This window comes from Echiichthys vipera (assembly GCF_963691815.1).
Source record: "Echiichthys vipera genome assembly, chromosome: 6".
Lineage (NCBI taxonomy): Eukaryota > Metazoa > Chordata > Actinopteri > Perciformes > Trachinidae > Echiichthys > Echiichthys vipera.
Window position 1 is genome coordinate 25,238,620 of NC_139831.1, and position 22,500 is coordinate 25,261,119.

Consider the following 22,500-nt stretch of genomic DNA (forward strand, 5'->3'; position numbering starts at 1 on the left):
ATGGAGTGGATAATTGAATGGTGTATTTTAGGTCGCATTGCCATGTTGCTCTGTCAGTGGCTTTGGTGAGCATAGAAAATGCATCTCTCTCTGTCCGTGATCCACTCATTCCCTTTCACACTCTGTAACCTTCCGTTTATATGCAGCTTAGAGAAAGTTGTGTATATTTTTGCACAGTGGATATTTCATCTGAGGATGTTTTCAGGGCACAGTTGAGGCCTCATTTTTTGGAGGAAATATGACTTTCTCATCTGTTTTCAGGATGTAGTGTGTGTGTTTGTGTGTGTGCGTGTGTGTGTGTGTGTGTGTGTGTGCGTGTGTGTGTGTGTGTGTGTGTGTGTGTGTTGTGTGTGTTTGTCTTGCTCGTGTATTAGGAAGTGGCATAATCTTTTAGCAAACGGTGATTCATTATGGACCATATTTAAGTAAATTTATTTACGAACTTTTGGGGAAAATGTAAAATAGTGCAAAGAACACACATTCGTTTGTTACTTTCTAGTCTATTTTAGCAACTGCCTTCTTTTTTAGGACGTTTTTTAGACAAGTTGAATGCGATTTTGGTGATAAAATGTTAATGCGCAGGGGATAATGGCTCAATATTTTATTCATGCATTAGTTTTATACTTCAGTTGAAGTAACAGTTGCCCTTAGGGAATACTGAATATGCTTTATACTGTTTTTAAAGCAGTGAGTAAGTTTATTAGCCTACATATTCAGTCTCCTAAAGCACATAGTCCTATTGAGTAATAAATAGTGAAGAAATATCTAAGTAAAAACACAGACCTTGTCCATAATTGGACATGAAATACCATACCAACAAATGGTGCAAAAATGGTAGATATACTGTACATTATCAGTAAGTCCATAACATCTTGGATACTGCTGATCAGGTTTTGATGAGACTTTAGGAAACTATCTTTGCCACTGCTCTGCTATCCCAAACCACATTTAATGGTTTAAATAGGGCACCACTGAGCTTGGTAAATTGTCCATGTGTCATAGTATCACACACAAATGGCGATTTAGGTCACTGAAGATTTTCAGAAACTCTGTTTTCGTGTCGAGGGGACAGGGACTTTTTCGGTTTGTAACATAAGAGTGTGCACCGTTAGCTCCTTTGTGAGGTGTCACAAAACGGTTAGTGAGGTTTTCTGATCAAAATAGGGTCATGATTGGATGGTAAGCCAAGAATTGTGAAAGTCTTGTTAGATGGTTCAGGTTAGAGAAGCGAGTCTTGTGAGAGTTATCGTATAGGGTTACCATCTTTAACCAACTCAAAATAGCGCTGGTTCTAACCTTGCTTACAGGACGTTTTATATGTTTACACATAAATGTACAATTACTCTCCCCTTTATTGGGCAACAGAGTTGTCCAAATGTGCTACAGCGTGATGGGCGCACCATTGCAACAAGCTTTACCTAGCTAGCATCTTCTTTGTGCGATTGGCCAACATGTCTTTAGCGTTAGGGTCATAGCGCTGCCAGTTGGTTCAATGTGTTTTTGCGTTTTCTCCATGCCAACCCTTTAAAACTCTACACGCAACTATTTGAGAAATTGTTAATATTATAATATTGATCATTGCCGCTTCAATGATCCTCACTATTGTATAATATAATATTATATTAATATTATAATATTGTATAAATCATCAGAAAATCAGTGCATATGTGCATAGACATGGATACATTTAATGCATGTGTAAGAATGTTTTTTTTAATGTAATAAACAGTTGTATAAAACAAATGGACCTCCCTGCTTTCCAATCTAAATGCTCCATTCACCTACCCTGCAGCTAGCAAGCAGAGATGAGTTTAACAATGATGGATGTGTGTGTGTGTGTGTGTGTGTGTGTCTGTGTGTGTGTGTGTGTGTGTGTTTGTACTCACAATATTGTATCTGTATATTACAGTATATCTGTCTTTTCCCCTTATACTCTCCTTATTGCATGTATAACCACAATACCCTAACCATCTATCACCAACAAAGCTTATGACGTACTAACAGCGTTAAGGCAAGGCTCAGAAAGTAAACAACATGTCGGTAAAGGATATTTGCCGTTTGTGAAACGTGAATTTACGGATAAAAGGCACAATTTCAGGTGCCTGGTCCACATTCCAACGGAAGGATCCAAGAGAAAAAAGCTTTGTGGCTTGCTCGATAGCTGCGCTCATCTCATCCACGGAAGCCGCCGTGTTGTTTACACTGAACAGTCGCTTCTATGATTTGATTCAATTCTGCCCATTTACATTTATATCAGCACACAAAAAGCAACTAAAATATGATTTAATCATTTTATTACTGAGCTTATTCCGACATTTAAAAGAAAAGAAGTGTGCTTATTAATAAAAAGACAAAATATAAAGTGTGAATTTAAAAATAAAGGTGCATTTTTTTATTATATTTTCACTTTGCATCGATGATATTGGATCACTATATCGATCCAGATCGATGTATCATTATTAAATGTATCATACATTTGTAGTTGTGAGCATCTGTTGGCAACCCACACTGTCATCGTCCAGAGTAAACAATGCTCAGATTTTTAGCATTTCAGTAAAATGAATGGGACGGATGGGCAGACGAGTAGATGGTGTCTCTGTGTATGGCTGTTAGTGTTTCCCCCCTTTCCGTGTGCACCTGTGTGTGTATGTCAGTTCAGAGCATTGACAGATGGAGCAATAATAGTCATATTTTCTCCACCAGCTGGACAGAGAGTGATACCTAACCCCAGAAATTATGACACAGAGAAAACGGTGTGTGTGCTGTGAGAACTTTATGCATCCGGTGCAGTATGGGGGTTTTGTTTGTGGGTTATTTTCTTTAGAAAGCGAAAACATGAACGTGTGAGAAACTGTGAGCTGGGTCAATGTGTGTGTGTGTGTGTGTGTGTGTGTGTGTCTGTGTGTGTGTGTGTGTGTGTGTGTGTGCAATTTACTCCTGAGATCATACACAAATATGTGTCTGTGAGTATGTGATACATTCTTATTTATTCTGACAGAGTGATGAATTCTGGGTATTGGGGGCTTGCCGAGAGACAGGAAGTGTGTGTGTGTGTGTGTGTAGGTATGTGTATGTTTGTGTGTGTGTGTGTGTGTGTGTGTGTGTGTGTGTGTGTGGGGGGGGGGGGTGGTACAGTATACAAACAGATAGATAAGTGGATACTTACTGCTGCTGGGTATTAGATCTCTGTCTGGTATAAACAGCTTGTATCCATAATGTTTCTCTAAAACGTCCGGCAGGATCTCCAAAGCAAATGTTTCCTCATCGTTGCTCGCCCTGCTGAGGAAGAGAATAACAATTAAGTCTCTGGGTTCAAAATCAAATACTTACACAAGCATATAGTGGTAGATGCAAATCATTTTAGGGGTTTACAGTTAAAAAAAAGCAACTGCTGGAGCAGGGACGTGGTTAGCTTAGCTTAGCATACAGACTAAAAGCATAGGGAAACGTCTGGACTTGCTCACTCCAAACACACTGAAACTTAACAAAGTAATGAAGTTATGTTATGTTGTGTCACTATTTCTTATGCGGTCAATACTTCATAAATATCTATGATATGGAATGTTTATAATGTCTGGGAAATGACCTGCCAGGTGACAGTAATGAACTGTGAATCACAATCAACCACAAATAAGATGAGAGCTGTATTTTTACTGAACTGCTGCAGGTTTTTCCATTGTTGCTGGGTTTCTTTTTCGCGGCATGGATATCATTTCATTGTGTGTTTACAGATGACCCAACAGATTGCTACATAAATACATAACTGTATACATACAAATGAGCAAATCCATTTTCTGTAGCGATCTGTCCAGATTTAAACCCCATAGAGAATCTCTGGAAAATCCTTGGAAACAAAGTAATGGCTAAGAAACCCACTACATTTACCTTCCTATTCATTTTTGAATCCTATAGCCCTTAAAAAAAAACATTGTTTAAATCTTCTCTTCTGACACAATGGTTACTGTTCTCTAATTTTGCTGACTGTTTTTTTTTTCACAAAATAAAGGTTTTTTGTTGAAGTGCCTTGGTTATCTAAAAAAACATGTAAGTACAGCAGTGGTATAGCCACAGCTGATATTCTATCAAATTCTGAATAATAATAAATCAAGTATTAATACTGTGTTCTCTAATTTTAAACTCCAGTATACATTTAACAGAAAATTTGCCACAATGACATCCATCCAAACGTGCTAAACACATACAATTTGTTTTAATGAATGTGTAATGGTTTGGACTGGTTTGAACCACAAACTAATTGCTCAGAAATTTAACTTATAATTTTGAAAAAAAAAGAAATCTCATTCAAGAATTGAACTAAAGCGAACGAGAAAAATTGTAATGTCCTACGCACATGATTGAGGTTAGAAAGTCCTTTTCACGCTTATTGTGAGTTTGTGAAGCAGAGTTGCTGGCATGAATGGAAAGCACTGTTTAAGACAAAAACAGAGGTCACTGACCCGCCCAAAAAGTCCAGGTCCACTTTAGTATAGGACAGATAGCCATCATACTCCTTATTATCTGTGAAGAGAGAGAGAAAGAGTTAGCCACAACACTTTAACTACATTATAAACATCATCAACAGACCACGTCCTGTATGATGAGACTTTCTGATCCTCCTTGATGAATTTGAAAGGGGTTCATGTTTGGGGCATGCGATCTTCCCTGCTAATGCAACCTGACCTATAGGGCTAGGAATCACTACTACAAAATCGCAAAAAATTTTTCTCAGCAGTTATTATTATCAATTTTAGTATTGAAATGTACGGTGCTTATCATTATTCCACCTGAGGATAAACAACAACAAAATAAATAAAATCACTCAGTTAAGTGTTCATTGATCACTTTGGTGCGTTTTTTTCAAAAATTGCTTTCTTGTTTTGTATCTTTTATTACATGTAATGATTCACTGTTATACTGTATAACTATCATAACTTACCAATGGCTTTTACTAAATTAATCTTTTTATTCACACACACTCATTATCAAGCGTGATTGTGTGTACCCAGCATTTATGATTGATTATCCAGAAGTAAAAGTGAGCACGTTAATAGTCTTACCATCTTCAGTCTCATCACTTCCAAAGTGTCTCCTGTAGCAGAGCATGATCTCCAGGTTGTAACACTTATAAAGGGCTGTCAAGACTCCCAGCAGCAACAATATGACCCCAAGACCACCAGCCAACTCCAGACGATACATATCTGAGTCAGAAACATACAGAAAGTGGATGAGAAATCAATGAGATCATACAGTATATCAATCAATGTTTAAAGGGACCACTGATGGTAAGGTAAAAACAAAAAAATCGTACATTTTCTCCAGGTCGGCAGACTTTAAACACTTTATGACTTAAGCTACGTTTTGTTTGTGTTGATTTTCTTTTGTCCTTTTTACAAACGTTCGTTCTTGTCACAAGTCAAGTTTATCTGCAACGAAGTGACTTTAAGAAATATAAAAAATGGAAACTGAAATAACCTACAGCTTGGCAAATTTTGTAAATCGGTGACTAAGACCAAAACATATACAATGCTTTGTTAACAGTCTGCTTATAATAATAATAATGCCAATGAAGCACACAGAACTGAACTGAACTGAACTGAGTGAATGAGGCGCACACACACACACACACACACACACACTGAACCCGATGTGTAAGATATGTTAACATGGCTTCTGTAAAACCACGGAAACAAGCTTACTGACAAGAGATAATTAATTAGGAGCTGATTATTAATGTTTGTTTCTTTAATTTGCTCATACAGAAATTCCCATTGGGCTTGTCCTTTTCTGCAGGAAATATTACAGTCTTTTTTAAATGAATGCTCCATTAGGCAGTATGTCGCTGTTAACAGAGAATGCCGATTACCCGTAATGTGAAAGGGCTGTGAGAACTGCCAATGCAACTGTACGAATTACAGACCATTCTGCAGCACTTTGCAGCTTCAGTGGCAAATACTTAGCGAAACCAAAGAAAGACAGAGATTTTAGTTTAAAGTCAGCACATCAATCCAGAGCTCAGGCACCAAAAGGACTCAATGGGTGGCAAAAGAGGACGTTTGAAATACCCATGTTGTGTTTCTGCTGGGTATGTGAGTAAAGTCTGAAGAACGCTTGCTAGCTTGTTAGTAGGGCTGTGCGATATGACGATATGTATCGTATGACAATAGTAAAACGTTTGCTCTATTGTTTATCTCGTGATGTCATAAACAATGCACTTTAGAGGCTGAGGGTGTGTGAGGATGAAGCAAGCCGAAGCCTGAAACTGAATGGAGTTGCTCTGTACATTGTGAGCATGGTCATAGACTTTGTTTCTCTCTTCATTAAATTGCCAGAAAACAGCTCTAGCACACAAACAGACCAGTCTACATACCAGACGCGGGACACACATGCTCAGTTATAGTCTCCGTGTCTCTGACATGCACAGGCTGCAGTGTTTCATTGGAATTAACACATTAGCGGCTAATTACAGCTGTGCCGAATATAATTTTTGTGCTTTGGATACTGGTAATAACCAACAGCGACTATCTGCTCATAACATGACGTAATCAACAGCACCACTAACGCTCATCCTGCCGAAAATTGCATTCACTGCAATGATCAGAAACCGCTGCGTGAACCCGGACTCACATGCACCCGCCTCCGTCTGTGTCACTGCCACCCAGAATAAGAGGGTTTATTATTTCCACACCTTAACAGTGCAATAAAAAAATAATAAATAGTCCAAGAATGTATTGGGAAACATTTATTTTGCAGTTCGCCTATATTGATAGCCTGCATTAAGCAGAAAAAAAATATATTAAAAAACAAATAGGCCTATCTGAATACCGAAAATAAAAATAGAATACCTATAAAAGAATATTTGAATATTCGGGTCCAGCCCTAAATCTAACATTAGTATCCTTTTTTCAAATATATATAAATCACGATATAATAGGTAATAAGCCTTTCTATGTGCTGATTTTACATAAACAACTCATCAGTTTGATTTACAAAAATGTGATATTGTGAAAGGGTTATATCATTACTATATGACCTATATCGTAATATAAGATTTTTGTGATTGAGCTGAGCTTACCAAGTTTATTTAAGAAAATGACCACTCATTGATGTCAGTTTGTCTGTTTATCTCCTCTCCCAGCCTCATTCTGTTCAATTCAAGCTTTGAAACAAGCCCAACTTTCGCTGAGGAAGTGGAAATTAGCCTACAGGAAAATAGTGAATGCTAAATTGGAGTCCTCAAAGCAATTTCAGTCAAAAACAACTGGACTGGTTGTTTGTCTAGGAAGACGTTTCACCTCTCATCCAAGTCTTCCTAGACAAACAACCAGTCCAGTTGTTTTTGACTGAAATTGCTTTGAGGATAACGATGACCTGGACGAATGAGAACATTCACAGGCCTAAATTGGAGTGTAACAACAGGCCTACAGTCATCAAAGTGAACCAACAACGCCAGTTACACAGAAACCTCTATGTTTACTACTAGGTTATTAACATTGACTAACTTGAACCACCATAAGCGACTGGTCATACCTGAACAAATGAGGCTGCAGTGGCCCAACCCCTGAGTTTGTTGAACTGAGAAAGGGTGCATTTACTGCTAACTTTTGTGAACTAACACAAAAGCGGTTTTGAGTATTTTGCCAGGTGTTTATATGTCTGTCTGTCTGTGGCCATATTTTGTCCCTGCATAGCATCACAAACATGCCTTAAGGTATGTTGTTAAGATCAAAATGAAGGCCAAGATAAAAAATGGGTTGTATAGGAGCAAGGGGGCAGGAAGTTGGGGCCTAGAAAGCTGGGAAGGGGCCGTGATCCCTTCACCTTACTCCCCAGGCCCAATAACCATGCAAGATACAGTCACAAAACTGTATAGGTGTGTAGTTTAGATCGTAATGATGGTTGAGTTCATAGATGGGTGTGGTCCAAGCAGCGGTCCCAGAAGTAATCACATGGAAAGTAGGGAAGGGGCCAATGCCCCACCACTTTTTGTGATCCCATCACAAGATGGTCTATTTCTTAATTCAAATGTAACATTGTATTGACATAATGGTACATTTTTTGCTTTGACAGAAGATTTTTAAGTTCTGGGTTTATTATTATGCTCTGTATAGGCAGAGCTGTAGTCCGTAACTGTTGCATGCTGACCATTGGAACATTCAGAGACATGCCTGTTCATTGCTCTTTATCAGAGGTGGGTAGTAAACCCAAATCATAGACTGGTTTATTGGATGGGTTGTATTGGGTTGAAGCCAGCATGTCTCGAATGTCAGGCCCCTGTTTTTTCAGATCAGTCAAAAGCCATTTGACCACTCAGATCCAGGGGATATGCAAATTTAGTCATCCAAACCATCTGATGAACTGATTGATGGATTTCATCTCCCTGCACAAAGCACTTTACAACAAAGAGATGCAGGGTTTAAACTATCATAATTCAGATTATAGCCTACCTTCAAAAGGTCAGATAGTAAAATTCAGGTGGATGGTGATGATGATGATGAGGAGGAGGGTGAAATAGAGGATGAGGACAGCACACAAACACAGGATGGAGACTGGGAGGGAGGACAGCTCAACCCCATTCAGGGGGAGCCTGGAACCTTCAGACAGCCGGGTTCCTCCAGAGGAGAGAAGAAATGAAAGAGAAGGAAGGAGAGACATAGCAACAGCATTCCGTGGACTGTCGCAAACAACTATAAGAATAAAACACATCAGACTCGATGTGCAAGGTTTTTGTGCGGAACGACCAGCCAGACCATACTCTAGTGCTGACACAGCACTATGGAGACAGGTCTAGAAATGCAGGAATACCCAGTTCAAAATATCCAAACCATTTAGACCTCATCCTTTAAGCTTTTTTTAATCATAAAAGTAAAGGATACTGTTTGAAAAGTCTTTCGACACTACATACTTGGTTTTGATTTCCAATTGTCAGTTTCACTTGCACAAGAGAAAAGGCTTCAGTGACTTTGGTTTTGCAAATGTGCTCACCTCCGATAAAGAGCAGCACACAGCCGCTTCTCTAAACTTTTCAATGCATCTGGAACTGTGTCACACGCAGTGAATGAGTCAGCAGCACACAGGGACGCTATCACTGCAGTTTTTATACGTAGTTTGCGTGCATTGATTTGGGTGGTCTATGTTGAGATTTATCTGCGATGCGTTTCATGGTGGTTTTATGGTGTGAGTTAAGGGCATTGAATCAAACTGGAATTGAAAGGAATGGAGGAACCACCTGCGTAATACTGTATTTTACAGAAACTGCACAAGTAGGAAAATAACATCAGTCAATCTCAACACAGATGCCTTGACTGAGAGAGACAGATGACCTCACATCAGCATGTAACACACAAACACACACACACGAACACTCACACATGGTCTTAGATTTGCACATGAATGAATGAATGATAGTGCTATCATAGGTAATATGAGTGAATGGGAGATTTATGGAACATGGCTGGTGAATGACACCATGGGAAATATGATCTATTACACACGCACACGCACACGCACACGCACACGCACACACACACACACACACACACACACACACTCTCTCTCTTTCCTATGACTTTTCTGGAACACATGTTTAAACTGTTGTTTATTATTGGTATTTTTTACATACAGAATATACACTCATGTCGAAATATCAATGCAGCGTGAATTCAATTCTTTGTAACTAAACACTATCCCCTAACATGATTAAAACCTTACACTACAGTGTGTCATCCTAACGGAGTCAGCAGTTTTCTGTTTCCACCTGGGAGCGTCACATCGCCACATACTGGTATGGTGCACTGTCACATGTACTTATGTGAGGAGAATACTATCTTTTTCTATCATCTATTTTTGCTTGGCATTTATAATCTCATGACTATTTTTTTTTATGAATGGCGGCATAGCGTGTCCCTTCCAACATTGATGTTACTCAATAATATCACAACAGTCAAATGAAAAGTGTCTGAGCTAGACATGACATATACAGTTTGAAGATGTAATGTATGATGATTTTATGAATCGCTTCAAAGGGTAAATACAAAAAGGAACAAAAAGAAACAAAAGTTTTGATGCAAAACCCTATAGTCGTCGTTACATCTCTGGGTAAACTCCAGCGATCTGAAACTTAAACCTTGAAATTGTCTCATACATGACAGTTGAATTGTTAGCTCCTTTGTTCTCCTGTCAGTTTTAGCGTATAATAGCAACCTTCAGTCCGCATACAGTGCCTGCAGATCACAGTGTAAGCACTCCCTCTTATGTGTGACTGCTCATTTGTGATTTCATTTCAAGTGTAACTCTGAAGGCATCAATCACAGCTGTAGTGATCATCAAGACGTACAGTCATGAGCTATATTTAAAGGATTTAACCTAACCCTGTAATATTAAAGGGTTATATTGAATAGAAGAGATTATGGTTCTATATTATTAAAAAAAAACCTGTATATGGGCAAAAGCACTGAGATCCCTTACATTAGTAAATGTAATGGTACCAGAATGTAAAATTACTCCAGTCCTGAATTCAACATATTAAATCACAAGTAGCATTTTGTGAATGTGTATTTCAACGACTGTTTTTGGTACTTGGATCACAAAGGGTTCCAGTGACATCATCGGCCCTGTGCACGCCCTCACTAGAGGTTAAATACCTGGATCTCCACACCAGTTAGTTGGACCAGTCCCAGCCTGGTCAGTTGTGTAAAGGAACTGATGAAGCCTCTTGGATGAGAGGTGAAACGTCTTCCTAGACAAATAATCAAGTCCAGTTGCTTTTGACTCAAGACATTTCTTTGGGGATAAGTAGCATTTTAAGTCAAATTTAACAAATGTGCTCATATTACAGCAGATTCAACTGTCAGTGTTATATTATTATGTACTATATTATTCAAATTGTTATAATGAACACATTAAAAAGAAAAGGAGCAGGAAAAGGAGATATGTAAAATAGAATGGCTTTTGTTAATTTTTATTGTTGGCATGTGCAATTATTAGTTATTTCATTGTATTTCTATTTTTATCTTGTTTGCTATTTTATTCAAATCTGTTAATCGCCAGATGACTTTTGTTCTGCCTTGCTTCCGTCTTGACTCCACCTAGCTCCGATCAACCATCTGGAATAGCTCCACAGCCAAAATCCTCAGGCCAATCAGAACCGCAGGGTTTTATAGAAGTGACGTAGCAAAGAAGCGAATGTTTGTGATTTAACAATGGCGGCTCGCATCGAGGAAGCAGACGTCAACATGGATGCTGCTATTTCATCCGTGTTGTCCAATCTAGAGAATATTTATTTTTTAAAAGAACACCAGAGCACGGCTCTGAAGGCTTTTGTTGGTGGAAACGATGTTTTCGCCCATGGCTCTCATCAGTGCCAGGGATGGTTTCGATGTGACTGGTTGAAGTAGCACGTCAATAAGGTTACAGACAATTGGTTTATCCAATCCTATGCAAGGATTTTTGATAAGGCCCAGCCTCCTGGAATCCCTTCCAAGTCAAGGGATCCCAGATGGATGAGGGAAGCGAGGCGGAACGAAAGTTATCTGGTGAGAGTCAAGTTATTTGTATTCTGTGTTTTGTGTTAATGTTTATTCTTTTTGACTGATACATTTTCATTTCAGATGCTATTTTCTGTATTTTCTATTGTCTTCATACGTCTATATCTCCCCAGTACAATCTGAGTCACTCCTTTTTTTTCACTTTCATGTAAATTTGTTTTCTCATTTATGTAAATAAAAAAAGAAATACAGTAAATTGAGCTCATCATCTCACACGTGCTGTTATTCACCTGGGGACAGTACTTTACAACCTGAGCATTCTCTGTTTTCTATTTTTCAAAGTGAGTGACATAAGATGGAGCATTTTAAGGGAAAAACTTAAAATTGAAGGCTCTCTTGACAGAATAGCTGAGCAATAAAGCTATGAAATAATCTCACACATGTACCTACTGTATATTTTTACAGTATAAGCTGACTGAAGTTACCACATTTCACCAGTAGACGTCTCTCCAACTCTACTCTGAGCTGCTACACAGCTTTACTTTTACACAGTGCCACTATACAGTATAGTAGAGTGAGGTGGGACAATCACAGAGAGGGAGATAGGGAGGGAGGGAGGAAATGGTGGTCTGAGGGGGGGAGAGAAAAATAGTGAAATTAAACTAATTACCAAATATTTGCTCTGCAGTGAAGTGAACTCTGAATGCTTCCATTAGTAATGAGACACATTTAGAAACGTCCGCTTCTCTCTCCATCTCCCCCTGCCTCCATCCAGCCCTCTCTCCTTCCGCCGTGTTCCTCTCTTCCTCTCTGTGTTCTGTCATCATTCCCCCCTTCGTCTATGTGTCTCAGATATTTTCCATTAGTAACGAGCAATTTGCTGCTGCCTCTCGATATCAGTGCACAGGAAAATAGCAGCAGAATTTGAACGTTGAATTTTAATTATGCTATTTTACTTACTTAACGCTTCAGGTGTCTGCATGTGTGGGGAGTAATATGCTTTAAGACATTTCATTGAGAGTTTTACATAACTTTTCTCCCTGCTGTGCTCTTTGCCTCTCTTCACAATCCAACACAGTGACCCTAACACCACCTTGTTCAATTCCACAGCATTTGCTCTCGTTCTCGTCCCTCTTTGTCTTTTTGTGCTTCCTGCTTTGCTACAGTGCGGACGCTTTTCTGCTTGCTCTCGCCTTTGCTTGCATTTTTTGCTACTATCTGCTACTATTTGCTTCTCCTCAATAAGAAACAAAGAGCAACAGCTCCTGGATACTTACAAAACCAGTGGGATTATATTTCTTTTAGATAACAGAGGCATTTTTCAATATTTTTACGACTTCCTCAACGCTAGGCAGGGAGGCCTACCATTCAAGATAAGCCTGAACCTGTGCTACAGTGCTAAAGGTAATCACCAGAAGATGCCTCCCTTCTCTATGGAAGATTACCACAAACTACTACAGAAGATTTTGCTGCTGGAAACAAAAATTAATCGGTTAGAAGTATTTATAGAAGTGAATGGATATTGTGACAACAATACCACCCTAGCACTGACTGAAAACAGTGGACAGGGGCATGCCAGAACCCAGCAAACTAGCAACGATGAAGCTACGAGGAAACGGGAGGTCCCTGTACAGGGTAATAAATCTACCAGCGATAATCCTCCCTTGAACACACTTGGGGCAAAGCCAAAGAGAAGACCACCTCCCTGCGACAAGGGAGAACGGACAACCGGGAGGACCCAGCGCCCCGATATCTCTGATCTGACGGGTTGGCCTGCGCTACCATCTCTATCCAGGCATAGCGCTTCATCAACTCCCATGCCACGGAGGACACAGCAGCGGACAGCTGAGAAGAGGAAAAGTACCAAGAAACTTCCCCAGCAAGCAAGTGTTCAACTAAAGAACAGGTTTGCTCCACTGTTGTCGGACAATGGATCCCCCTCTGACTGCCTGAATAACCCACCATCACCACGCAGAAGGGTAAGACCTGCTAACTTAAAACCACCAAGAAAGCTAACAAGTGGGCCTGAAAATCTGATTGTGGGTGACTTTTCTGTAAAAGATATGAAAAGCAATAATAACACCAAAGTACTCTGCTTTCCGAAGGACACGGTGTCTGACTTGGAAAAAAGAATCCTGGATATTGTGGCTGCACACCCAAATGTGAAAAATATCATTCTGCACATTGGTTTTAATGACATTGAAAAACAACAATCAAGTGAGCTGAGAGAGCACTTCAATAAACTCTTTGAAACAGTCAGCGCTGTGAATGCTGAGGTGTTTATCAGTGGTCCTCTACCCCCGATCAGGAGAGGAGCTGAGAGATTCAGTCGACTTTACTCGCTGAATGAGTGGCTCTCCAGCGTTTTTCTTGCTCGTTCGATGCATTTTATTGACAATTTTAGCTTTTTCTGGGACCGCAGGCATCTTTTTAAGGCAGACGGACTTTGTCTAAATAAGCTGGGAGTAAAGCTTTTCATGACCAACATGTCTTACTTCCTGCGTCATCCATCTATTAACACTGCCAAGGACAAGAGACAAGAGGAACCAAAGGAAAAGACAGACACAACACAGCTTATCATGAACGTCGAAGGAGGACCGCCATTGCAAAAGGAGAGCGCTGACCATGAGAGACACCGGAGCAAAGAGGAGACGTGTCCATCCCCCTCTACCTCCCCTTTCATTTCAAATGGGCTTGAAGATCCCTCCCCCACACCCCCCAAGCCTAAATCCAGGTCTCCATCCTTCTCCCTCCCTCAAGTAAGCCTTTCTCCCCCCTTATCCCCTTTGGAGTTCCGGGAGCTACCCCCACCCACTCCCCGCCCTACTCCTATTTTTACTCCCCTTGACCGACCTCAGCGATCCCCCCCTCAGCGTTATCTCAGTGGCACCTCCCTCCCACCTCCTCCCCCCCCTCCACGAAAGTGTGCTTCACAAACCCTCAGCCCTACTCCGCCCCTCTTACGTAAACCCCCTCTACTCCCTCAACGTCCACTTCCAGTAGTTCATTCCAGCTCTGACGCTGCCCACTCCTCCTCCCCCCCCTCATGGCCACCCCCGCCCCGCCCTGACAGCAGTCCTGAATATTATTGATACAAAACAGGGTTCAGCAGTAGACCACATTATCAGCTGGGCCCAAGGCTGCCTACGTCAAAGCATGGCACCTTCTGCATTCCTGTTGTGACTACCAAGAGAGAGAACATTGGGAAACGTAGACACCCTGCTAACCTGAACAATCTCATTCCTATCCTCTCCAAATCAAAGTCAACATCGAAGCCTGTCAATAACACCATCAGGATGGGTCTGCTCAATGTTAGGTCTCTGAATAACAAATCATTTTTAGTCAACGATTTTATTACTACTTCCAAACTTGATTTTATGTTTTTAACTGAAACATGGCTGGAGCAATATAACAGTGCAAGCATTCTGATCGAGACATCACCCCCCAACTATAACTTTATTGATGTATGTAGATCTGGGAAAAGGGGGGGAGGGGTTGCTGCTATATTTAAAAACATATTTCAGGGGAAACAGATGTCACTTGGTGATTTTACATCATTCGAATACCTGTGTGCTGTGTTGAAATGCTCTCCCAAAATTCTTCTGTTAATTATTTACAGGCCACCTAAATACTCAGCAAATTTTTTCGATGATTTTACCGAATTATTGTCTAGTATCTCCACTGACTTTGACTGCCTAGTTATAACTGGTGACTTTAATTTTCATATTGACGATTCGAATGACAAGGGTGCAAAGGAACTTTTTACTATTTTAGATACATTTGACCTGTCTCAACATGTGAAAGAGGCTACTCATTGTAAAGGACACACCCTGGACCTGATTATCACAAAAGGTCTCAATGTTTCTGATGTTCTTGTGACTGATCTTTCATTGTCTGATCACTTCTGTGTTTTCTTTAATATTTCTTTAATTCCGGAGACACAAACAGAATCAAAGAATGTCAAAAAGCGCTACATCAATGAACATGCTAATGTACTCTTTAAAAATGCCATCTCCTCGCTACCACCTCTAAACCCATGCCATGCTGATGATCTTGTAAACAACTTTAATTCCAAAATTGTGAATATCTTAGATGTCATTGCACCGGTTACAGTTAAAACGATTTCTGGTAAGCAAAAGGCACCCTGGAGAAAAGCTGCTGTTGTAACAGCCCAGAGAAGAGAGTGCAGGAAGGCTGAACGAATCTGGCGAAATACAAAACTTCATATTCACCATGACATCTATAAAGAGAGGCTCCAGGCCTACAATTTAGTCTTAAAAAGTGCTAGAGAAACATTCTTCTCCAATATCATAAACAGCAACACTAATAAGGCCAAAACCCTATTTGCAACTGTCGACAGACTGACCAACCCCCCAACACAAATACCAGCCGAACTCCATTCCACACAGAAATGCAATGAGTTTGCATTCTTTTATACTAATAAAATTGAAGGCATCAGACGTGCCATCAATATCTCAAACAAAAAAGTTGGATCACCACCCCGTTTAGGCCAAAATAACACAGCAATGATGGCAAGCTTTAATGCCATAGACTCTAAAACTCTAGTGGAAACAGTGACGAATCTAAAGCCAACCACCTGCTGTCTCGATGCTTTACCTACCAACTTCTTTAAGAATGTTTTTGACTGCCTATCAACAGACGTATTGCAAATAGTTAATAACTCTATTCAATCGGGCAATTTCCCAAAGGCCTTCAAAACTGCAGTCATTAAACCTCTTCTAAAAAAGCGGAGCCTAGATGCCTCTATTATCAACAACTACAGACCAATTTCAAATCTACCATTCATAAGTAAAATAATTGAGAAAGTTGTACTCCAACAACTAAATCACTTCTTGGCTTCTACTGGCTGCCACAACAACCTCCAGTCAGGATTTAGACCTTTTCATAGCACAGAGACGGCCCTTATTAAAGTTATAAATGACATCCGTCTTAACACAGACTCTGGCAAAACTTCAGTACTAATGCTATTGGACCTCAGTGCTGCATTTGACACTGTCGACCACTCAATACTTTTGGACAGGTTGGAAAACTGGGTGGGGCTCTCAGGCACAGTCCTAAACTGGTTCAAGTCATATCTACAAGATAGGAACTATTTTGTTTCCATTGGCGACTTTGTATCAGAACAAACCAACGTAACGTGTGGAGTCCCCCAAGGTTCAATCTTGGGGCCGACTTTATTTAATATCTATATGCTCCCACTAGGACAAATCATGCAAAATAATAACATTGACCACCATTGCTATGCCGATGACACCCAAATCTATGTAGCGCTATCACCAAATGACTATCGCCCCATAGATCTTCTGTGCCAGTGCATTGAGCAGGTCAAACACTGGATGTGCCAAAATTTCCTTCAACTAAATGAGGATAAAACTGAGATAATTGTTTTTGGTGCTAAGAAAGAAAGGTCTAAAGTCATCCAACACCTTCAATCACTGTCCCTGAAAACCTCAAATAAAGCCAGAAATCTTGGGGTTATTATGGATTCTGATTTACATTTCGACAGTCACATCAAATCAGTAACAAAATCGGCCTACTATCACCTTAAAAATGTAACAAGACTTAGAGGGCTCATGTCAGCTCAAGACTTAGAAACACTTGTCCATGCCTTTATAACCAGTAGGCTAGACTACTGTAACGGTCTCCTTGCAGGTCTTCCCAAAAAAACTGTCAGGCAGCTACAGCTCGTTCAGAACGCTGCTGCTAGAGTTCTAACAAAGACCAAAAAATGTGAGCACATTACACCAATTCTTAAATCATTACACTGGCTTCCTGTACGTCAGAGAATTGATTTCAAAATCCTCCTGCTCACATATAAATCACTTCATGGTCTAGGGCCGAGGTATATCACTGATATGCTCCCACTACATAAGCCTTCTAGATCACTAAGATCCTCTGAGACCAATCTGTTAGTGGTTCGCAGAGTAAACTCAAATCAAGGGAAAGCATCTTTCAGTCATTATGCAACAAACAGCTGGAATAAACTTCCTGAAGATTTGAGACTTTCACCCACTCTGACCACTTTTAAAACTAGACTGAAAACTTTTATGTTCACCTTAGCTTTCTGCTAAATCTTGGCACTTTTAACGTCCGCACTGTTTTGATTATTGTCTATGTTTTTATTCTCTTTGTCTTCCTGTAATGCATTTGAATTCATGACATGTTGTGCTGTGAAGCACTTTGAGTCTGCCTTGTGTATGAAAAGTGCTATACAAATAAAGCTGCCTTGCCTTGCCTTGCCTTCCCTTGCTTCATTAGAAGGACGTTTAGCATCTGTTGCCAAAGCAATTTGTCAGGAAACAACATTAATGGGGATGAAATAAAAATAGCCTTAAAGTTTGTCTCCCAACGTACCATCTGTCGCATCTTTGATTAAAACCATGAAATGCTGAAATGCCGTAAGATGCTGCTTGTTTTAGGGCAAATAGAAGCTGAAGTGAAAACCTTCTTCTCTTCCCGAGATAGATACTAAATGATATTCTCAACATCCAGTCAGCTTTTAATCCAACACAAGCTGTGTTTCCATACACATGTTGCTAAGTGCATTTTGAGGTTGCGTTAGGTAAGCTGTATGGAAGCTGCAAAATGTGATAAAACCTCCTCAGTTATGCAAAAATGATTTATGTTGGCTTGGGGGAGTTTTGTCAAAAAATGTTCATTTATCTATGAAAAATAATGCACTGTAATTTTATGTAATCCACGTATTTATTACTGTAGAAATTACTGCCCCAGAGCAAAGAAGGAAATTATGTGACACAGTATAAGAATATTAAAATCTGTGAAGGGAGGAGGGTTGGGCTGGTGGATAGGTCCCAAAACACAGGACTTTCACCTGGGGAGTGGGGGCCCATGTTCATGTCCCGGAAGTACCATACCACAACCTTTTTTTCTACTTCTCACGTTTTTGTAAGATAACATATGAAACCACCAATGAGAAAAAGTTGAAATGGGATACTGAAACGCTGAACAGGTAGTAGGGAGGGCATGAATATTTAAGTCACATGAATGATCAGCTCTTTGTGCTGTCGGAGTCTATAACGTGTCTTTCTCAGCACAGAATAAAACTAGGTGAAGCACAATTCGCTGTAGCCTAGTTTTTTCGCTCCAAATCAGTTGATGGAAATGTAACTATTACTACTACTATTATTTATTTTTTGCATAATTTCAAATGTTTGCTTAAAATTCAAACAAGGCTCGTGTTGGCATACAGTATAAAAACTAAGCTTGAATGACACCTCCCTCATTCTCACGTTCGATGTGTTGTTGCTGTCAGGGAGGGACAACTTTCACCTTTGTCTTTATTAAAAGTTCATGAAGGTTGGTGACCTCATATTACCCCAATATAGCTCCACTCAACTGAACTACAATTCAATGACAGCCGAGCAAACTCCATATGCTTGTGCAATTTTTGTGATATGAGTCAAGCCTCCAGAACAGCTCATGAATGGACCTGTTATGATATGTTCTACAAGTAGTTAAAGAAAAGACAGTTTATTACACTTTTATTAAAAAAGTGAATCTTTTCAGAGAGTAGTAGAACATTAAGTAGATCCCATCTCAATTGGACGGATCACAAATCTGATTCCATCTGTCTTGGATCTTCTTGGCTACAAGCAAATTCGCTTAAGCCCCTCTCCACTCCAGTCCAGAGGGAGGTGGTAATGCACAAGCTGTTAACAGCCGGAACACAAGAAGAAGAAAACGGCTGTCCCACTGTCAAATCGTCAAGTGCTTGAGGGCTCTCCAGCAGACACTTTGAACCCTTTATCGACACTTTCCGTGAGTCCATATTTCTGCAGAGTTTGCCTGAGGGAATAACCCACAACTCATAGCGTTGTGACATTAACACAGGGTTACCTGTGGAAGGTTTTAAGGTAAAGAAGAAAATAGAAAGGTAAAACAAAAATTCTCAAACCCACAATTGTGCATACCATGTTTTGGTGTTGTCAAGACTACGTGATATGCTGCTGCAAAGTGTTGTCCCATTCCTGTTTGTACCATTTCTACCTCTTGCACCTACTTTCCAGGTGATTTCAGTTAAATCGATGAGGGTTAGAAAAAGGAGATTGGTATTGGGCCAATAACAACAGGAGACAGTAAGAATGACTTCTAGTTTCAGTATACCTCGATGGGTTATTTGTACAGGCTGCTTTCTGACTGAGGAGTAAAGATTAGGTGGGCCATCCAGAGATTGATGTATTTACACCTTTCAAACATTTGGCTAGAAAGCATCTAAAAAACACCCTTTGCGTTGCTTTGAGCAATCAGATTGGCATGCTTTTTTTTTTTTTAAGATTATTTTTTGGCAGTTTTCAAGCCTTTATTATATAGGACAGACAGGAAATCGGAGGTCGGAGTCGAATCCGCGGCCGCTGCCTCGAGGACCTTCAGCTTCTTTACATGGGGTGACTGCTCTAACCCCTGTGCCACGTCCTGCCCCGATAATGCATGCCTGAATGCACTTGCATTGGGCATTATAGCGATCTGATGCAGGATCGAAGTGACTTTGTGTAAACAGAAGGGAAGAAGAAGTAGAAGTGGGGGTGTATCTCCCTTCTCCTCATTTCAAATCAGTTCTCCCTACACTGCCCACATCTCTATGTTTTGCTTCTAGGTGAATGATTGGAGCCTGCTGTGAGCCCAAACACAAACCTTCAGAAACTTTTGAATGACATCAGAAACTCTACATCTGTTCTTCTGTCTGTCATTTTCTCTCAACCCCTCCTCCCACCTGTCAGCTCTTTCACTCCGTCTCTCACCCTCCATTTATTCTTTCTAGCAAGACTCTCGTCATGGTGGCTGAAGGCAGCTCTTTCTGCTCTGTCAGTTACAATAAGTGGACGTGTATGGTGTGTGTACTGTGTGAGTGCACGCGTGCAACAGATGCATCAACCCATTACTGTGGGTCAGAGCAGGGTGGGAACATACCCTAATTCAATAACACACACAGTGCATGAAATCAAGCTTTGATAACTTGTGGTAACTTAAGATACCTTGTGCTTTGTTTAGGCTGTCATGTTGTGTTCAGGCGTCCAATGTGACCCTATTAGCTTCAAGGACTTCAGGCCAGGTGATGCCGGAACAGTCTGCTGGCTATTTAGCCCGGTTCGCGGCTTTCCTGGAGGTGGTAATTATGAATGACTTCGCTCATTCATGGTTTTGTTCAGTTTAATTCAAAGGTTAGTAGTCACTGACGATCTAATGAGTTTATATACATCGCTGTTTTATGCAGCATGACTAAGCTCAAAGTTTAGTCTGTTGCTGGTTCAACAGTTTTATTCAATTTCCAGTTTTGCTCAGTTCAGTACTAAACTCAGCCTGTATAAGCACTGCTTGTTTGTTTAAATGCTCAGCAATCACAGATCTCCAGAAGAGATATTACATCACAACTGTGTCTGACTTCTATGGTCTTTCAATAAGCTTGTGAAAGGAATATGCTGTATCACAGTGCTTTCGGTCAACAGGGAGCGGAGCTCCACTGCTAAAAGCTACTGATTCAGTCAATAATTCCGTGTTGAAAAGGTGCCCATTCATACACTGAACTCCTCTCAACATACACCACAAACCTGGAGGTTTGGAAGTTCACCTTGAGGAGGTGAGAACACAGAACAGAAAAAAAATCCATGTGTCAAAATGAAATAATTGGTTCCTGTGCTGCTTTTGAATGCTTTGAAGCAGTATTAATATTTTTTTGGTCATCTTATGGCAGCAAAACAAGACATTATTGACCTACTATCATCATATAAAGTTATTCTGCCCAATTTATTAGTGAACTGAACCAAAAGAATAAAATGATGAGGCATAAAATCAAAACAATGAGCTAATTCATGAATTGAATTGTATTCACAAAATGTCATATAGTTTGTATGCTGATACCATAGAGTGTATATAAAGATGGACGCCTTGACAGCTCCAACAGTGAGGCACACCCCCCCGGTGGCTGGCTGCAATATAGGTCATAAGTCCTGCTCCATGTTAGCAGATGCAACGAGAACAAGAAATCTAAAAATAAAAATGAAAGTACACATCAAATGAGTAATATAATTTTAAGGTAATTTTCATCACACTTAAGTTTGTTCAAGTGTTTGTTTTTCAGACAAGTTTAGTTTGAATCATTTATTTGCTGCTTTGAAAACGGGGTGAAATGTTTATGGGCGGGACTTTGATACTGCCTGATCACTACTGCAGAACTCGTATCCAGGATATTTTGGTTTCACTTTCAGACAGTTTGAGGAAGAGGAAGAGGAAGAGGAGGCGCTCGTCTTTATAAACAGTCTATGGTGCATTCATGATAGCTATTAGCTCAAGTTATTTACTAAAAAGATTATTGTACATCCGCCTTAAGGTGATTAATCATGTAATCGCCTCCATTCATCCACTGATATTCTTTTATTTAAAAGTGCATGATATTTCTGCATCATATGTTGTGTACACTGAGCTAATATACTGTACTCTCACTATGAAGACATGCCTCTCTCTAATTGTTTGTTGCTGCATCTGATTAAAAAGCTCTAACCATAGCCTTGTTACTCCCTCATCCAATTTGTCCTGTACTATGTTGAGTGATGTGTAGATCCCCATTCAAAAATAACATCTTTTTAAAAGACCGTGAAGAATCAAACATGATAAATACATTTGAAAATATCCCTGAACTTCCACTTAAAGTCATGCAAGGACACTGTATTTTTTAATTCTCATTCCTCTTCAGCTGACACTCTTCTGACAATAAACTGATGTTTTGAGGACAATGGTCAAATAAAAATGAAATAAAAGGTCCTTAGGTGCATACTTCCTAGGTTGACAGAATAATGGGACTTAAGTGGAGCTGTAGGTGGTGAATGGGGACCAGGTTAAAGCTCTTATCTCCTGCTCATTTCCTTTAAATCTATACTGATCACAGAGAAGGAGATGTAGATAATGAGAGGCAGACAAGAAGACGTTTTTAAGCTTTGGGACAGTTGAGATGTGGAAAAGGGACTGCAGCCCCATAATAACA

General features: G+C 40.0%; 1 protein-coding gene across 1 annotated transcript in view; it reads right to left on the minus strand.

Moving 5' to 3' along the window:
* Positions 1 to 22,500, minus strand: part of il1rapl2 (interleukin 1 receptor accessory protein-like 2) — a gene marked incomplete at both ends in the record, with an annotated part of 379,427 nt that overhangs the window by 6,989 nt on the left and 349,938 nt on the right. The window contains 3 exons of the mRNA XM_083915266.1: positions 3,167 to 3,276; positions 4,458 to 4,518; positions 5,058 to 5,198. Coding sequence (XP_083771392.1) covers positions 3,167 to 3,276; positions 4,458 to 4,518; positions 5,058 to 5,198 — 312 coding nt within the window. The remainder of the gene's footprint in view (positions 1 to 3,166; positions 3,277 to 4,457; positions 4,519 to 5,057; positions 5,199 to 22,500) is intronic.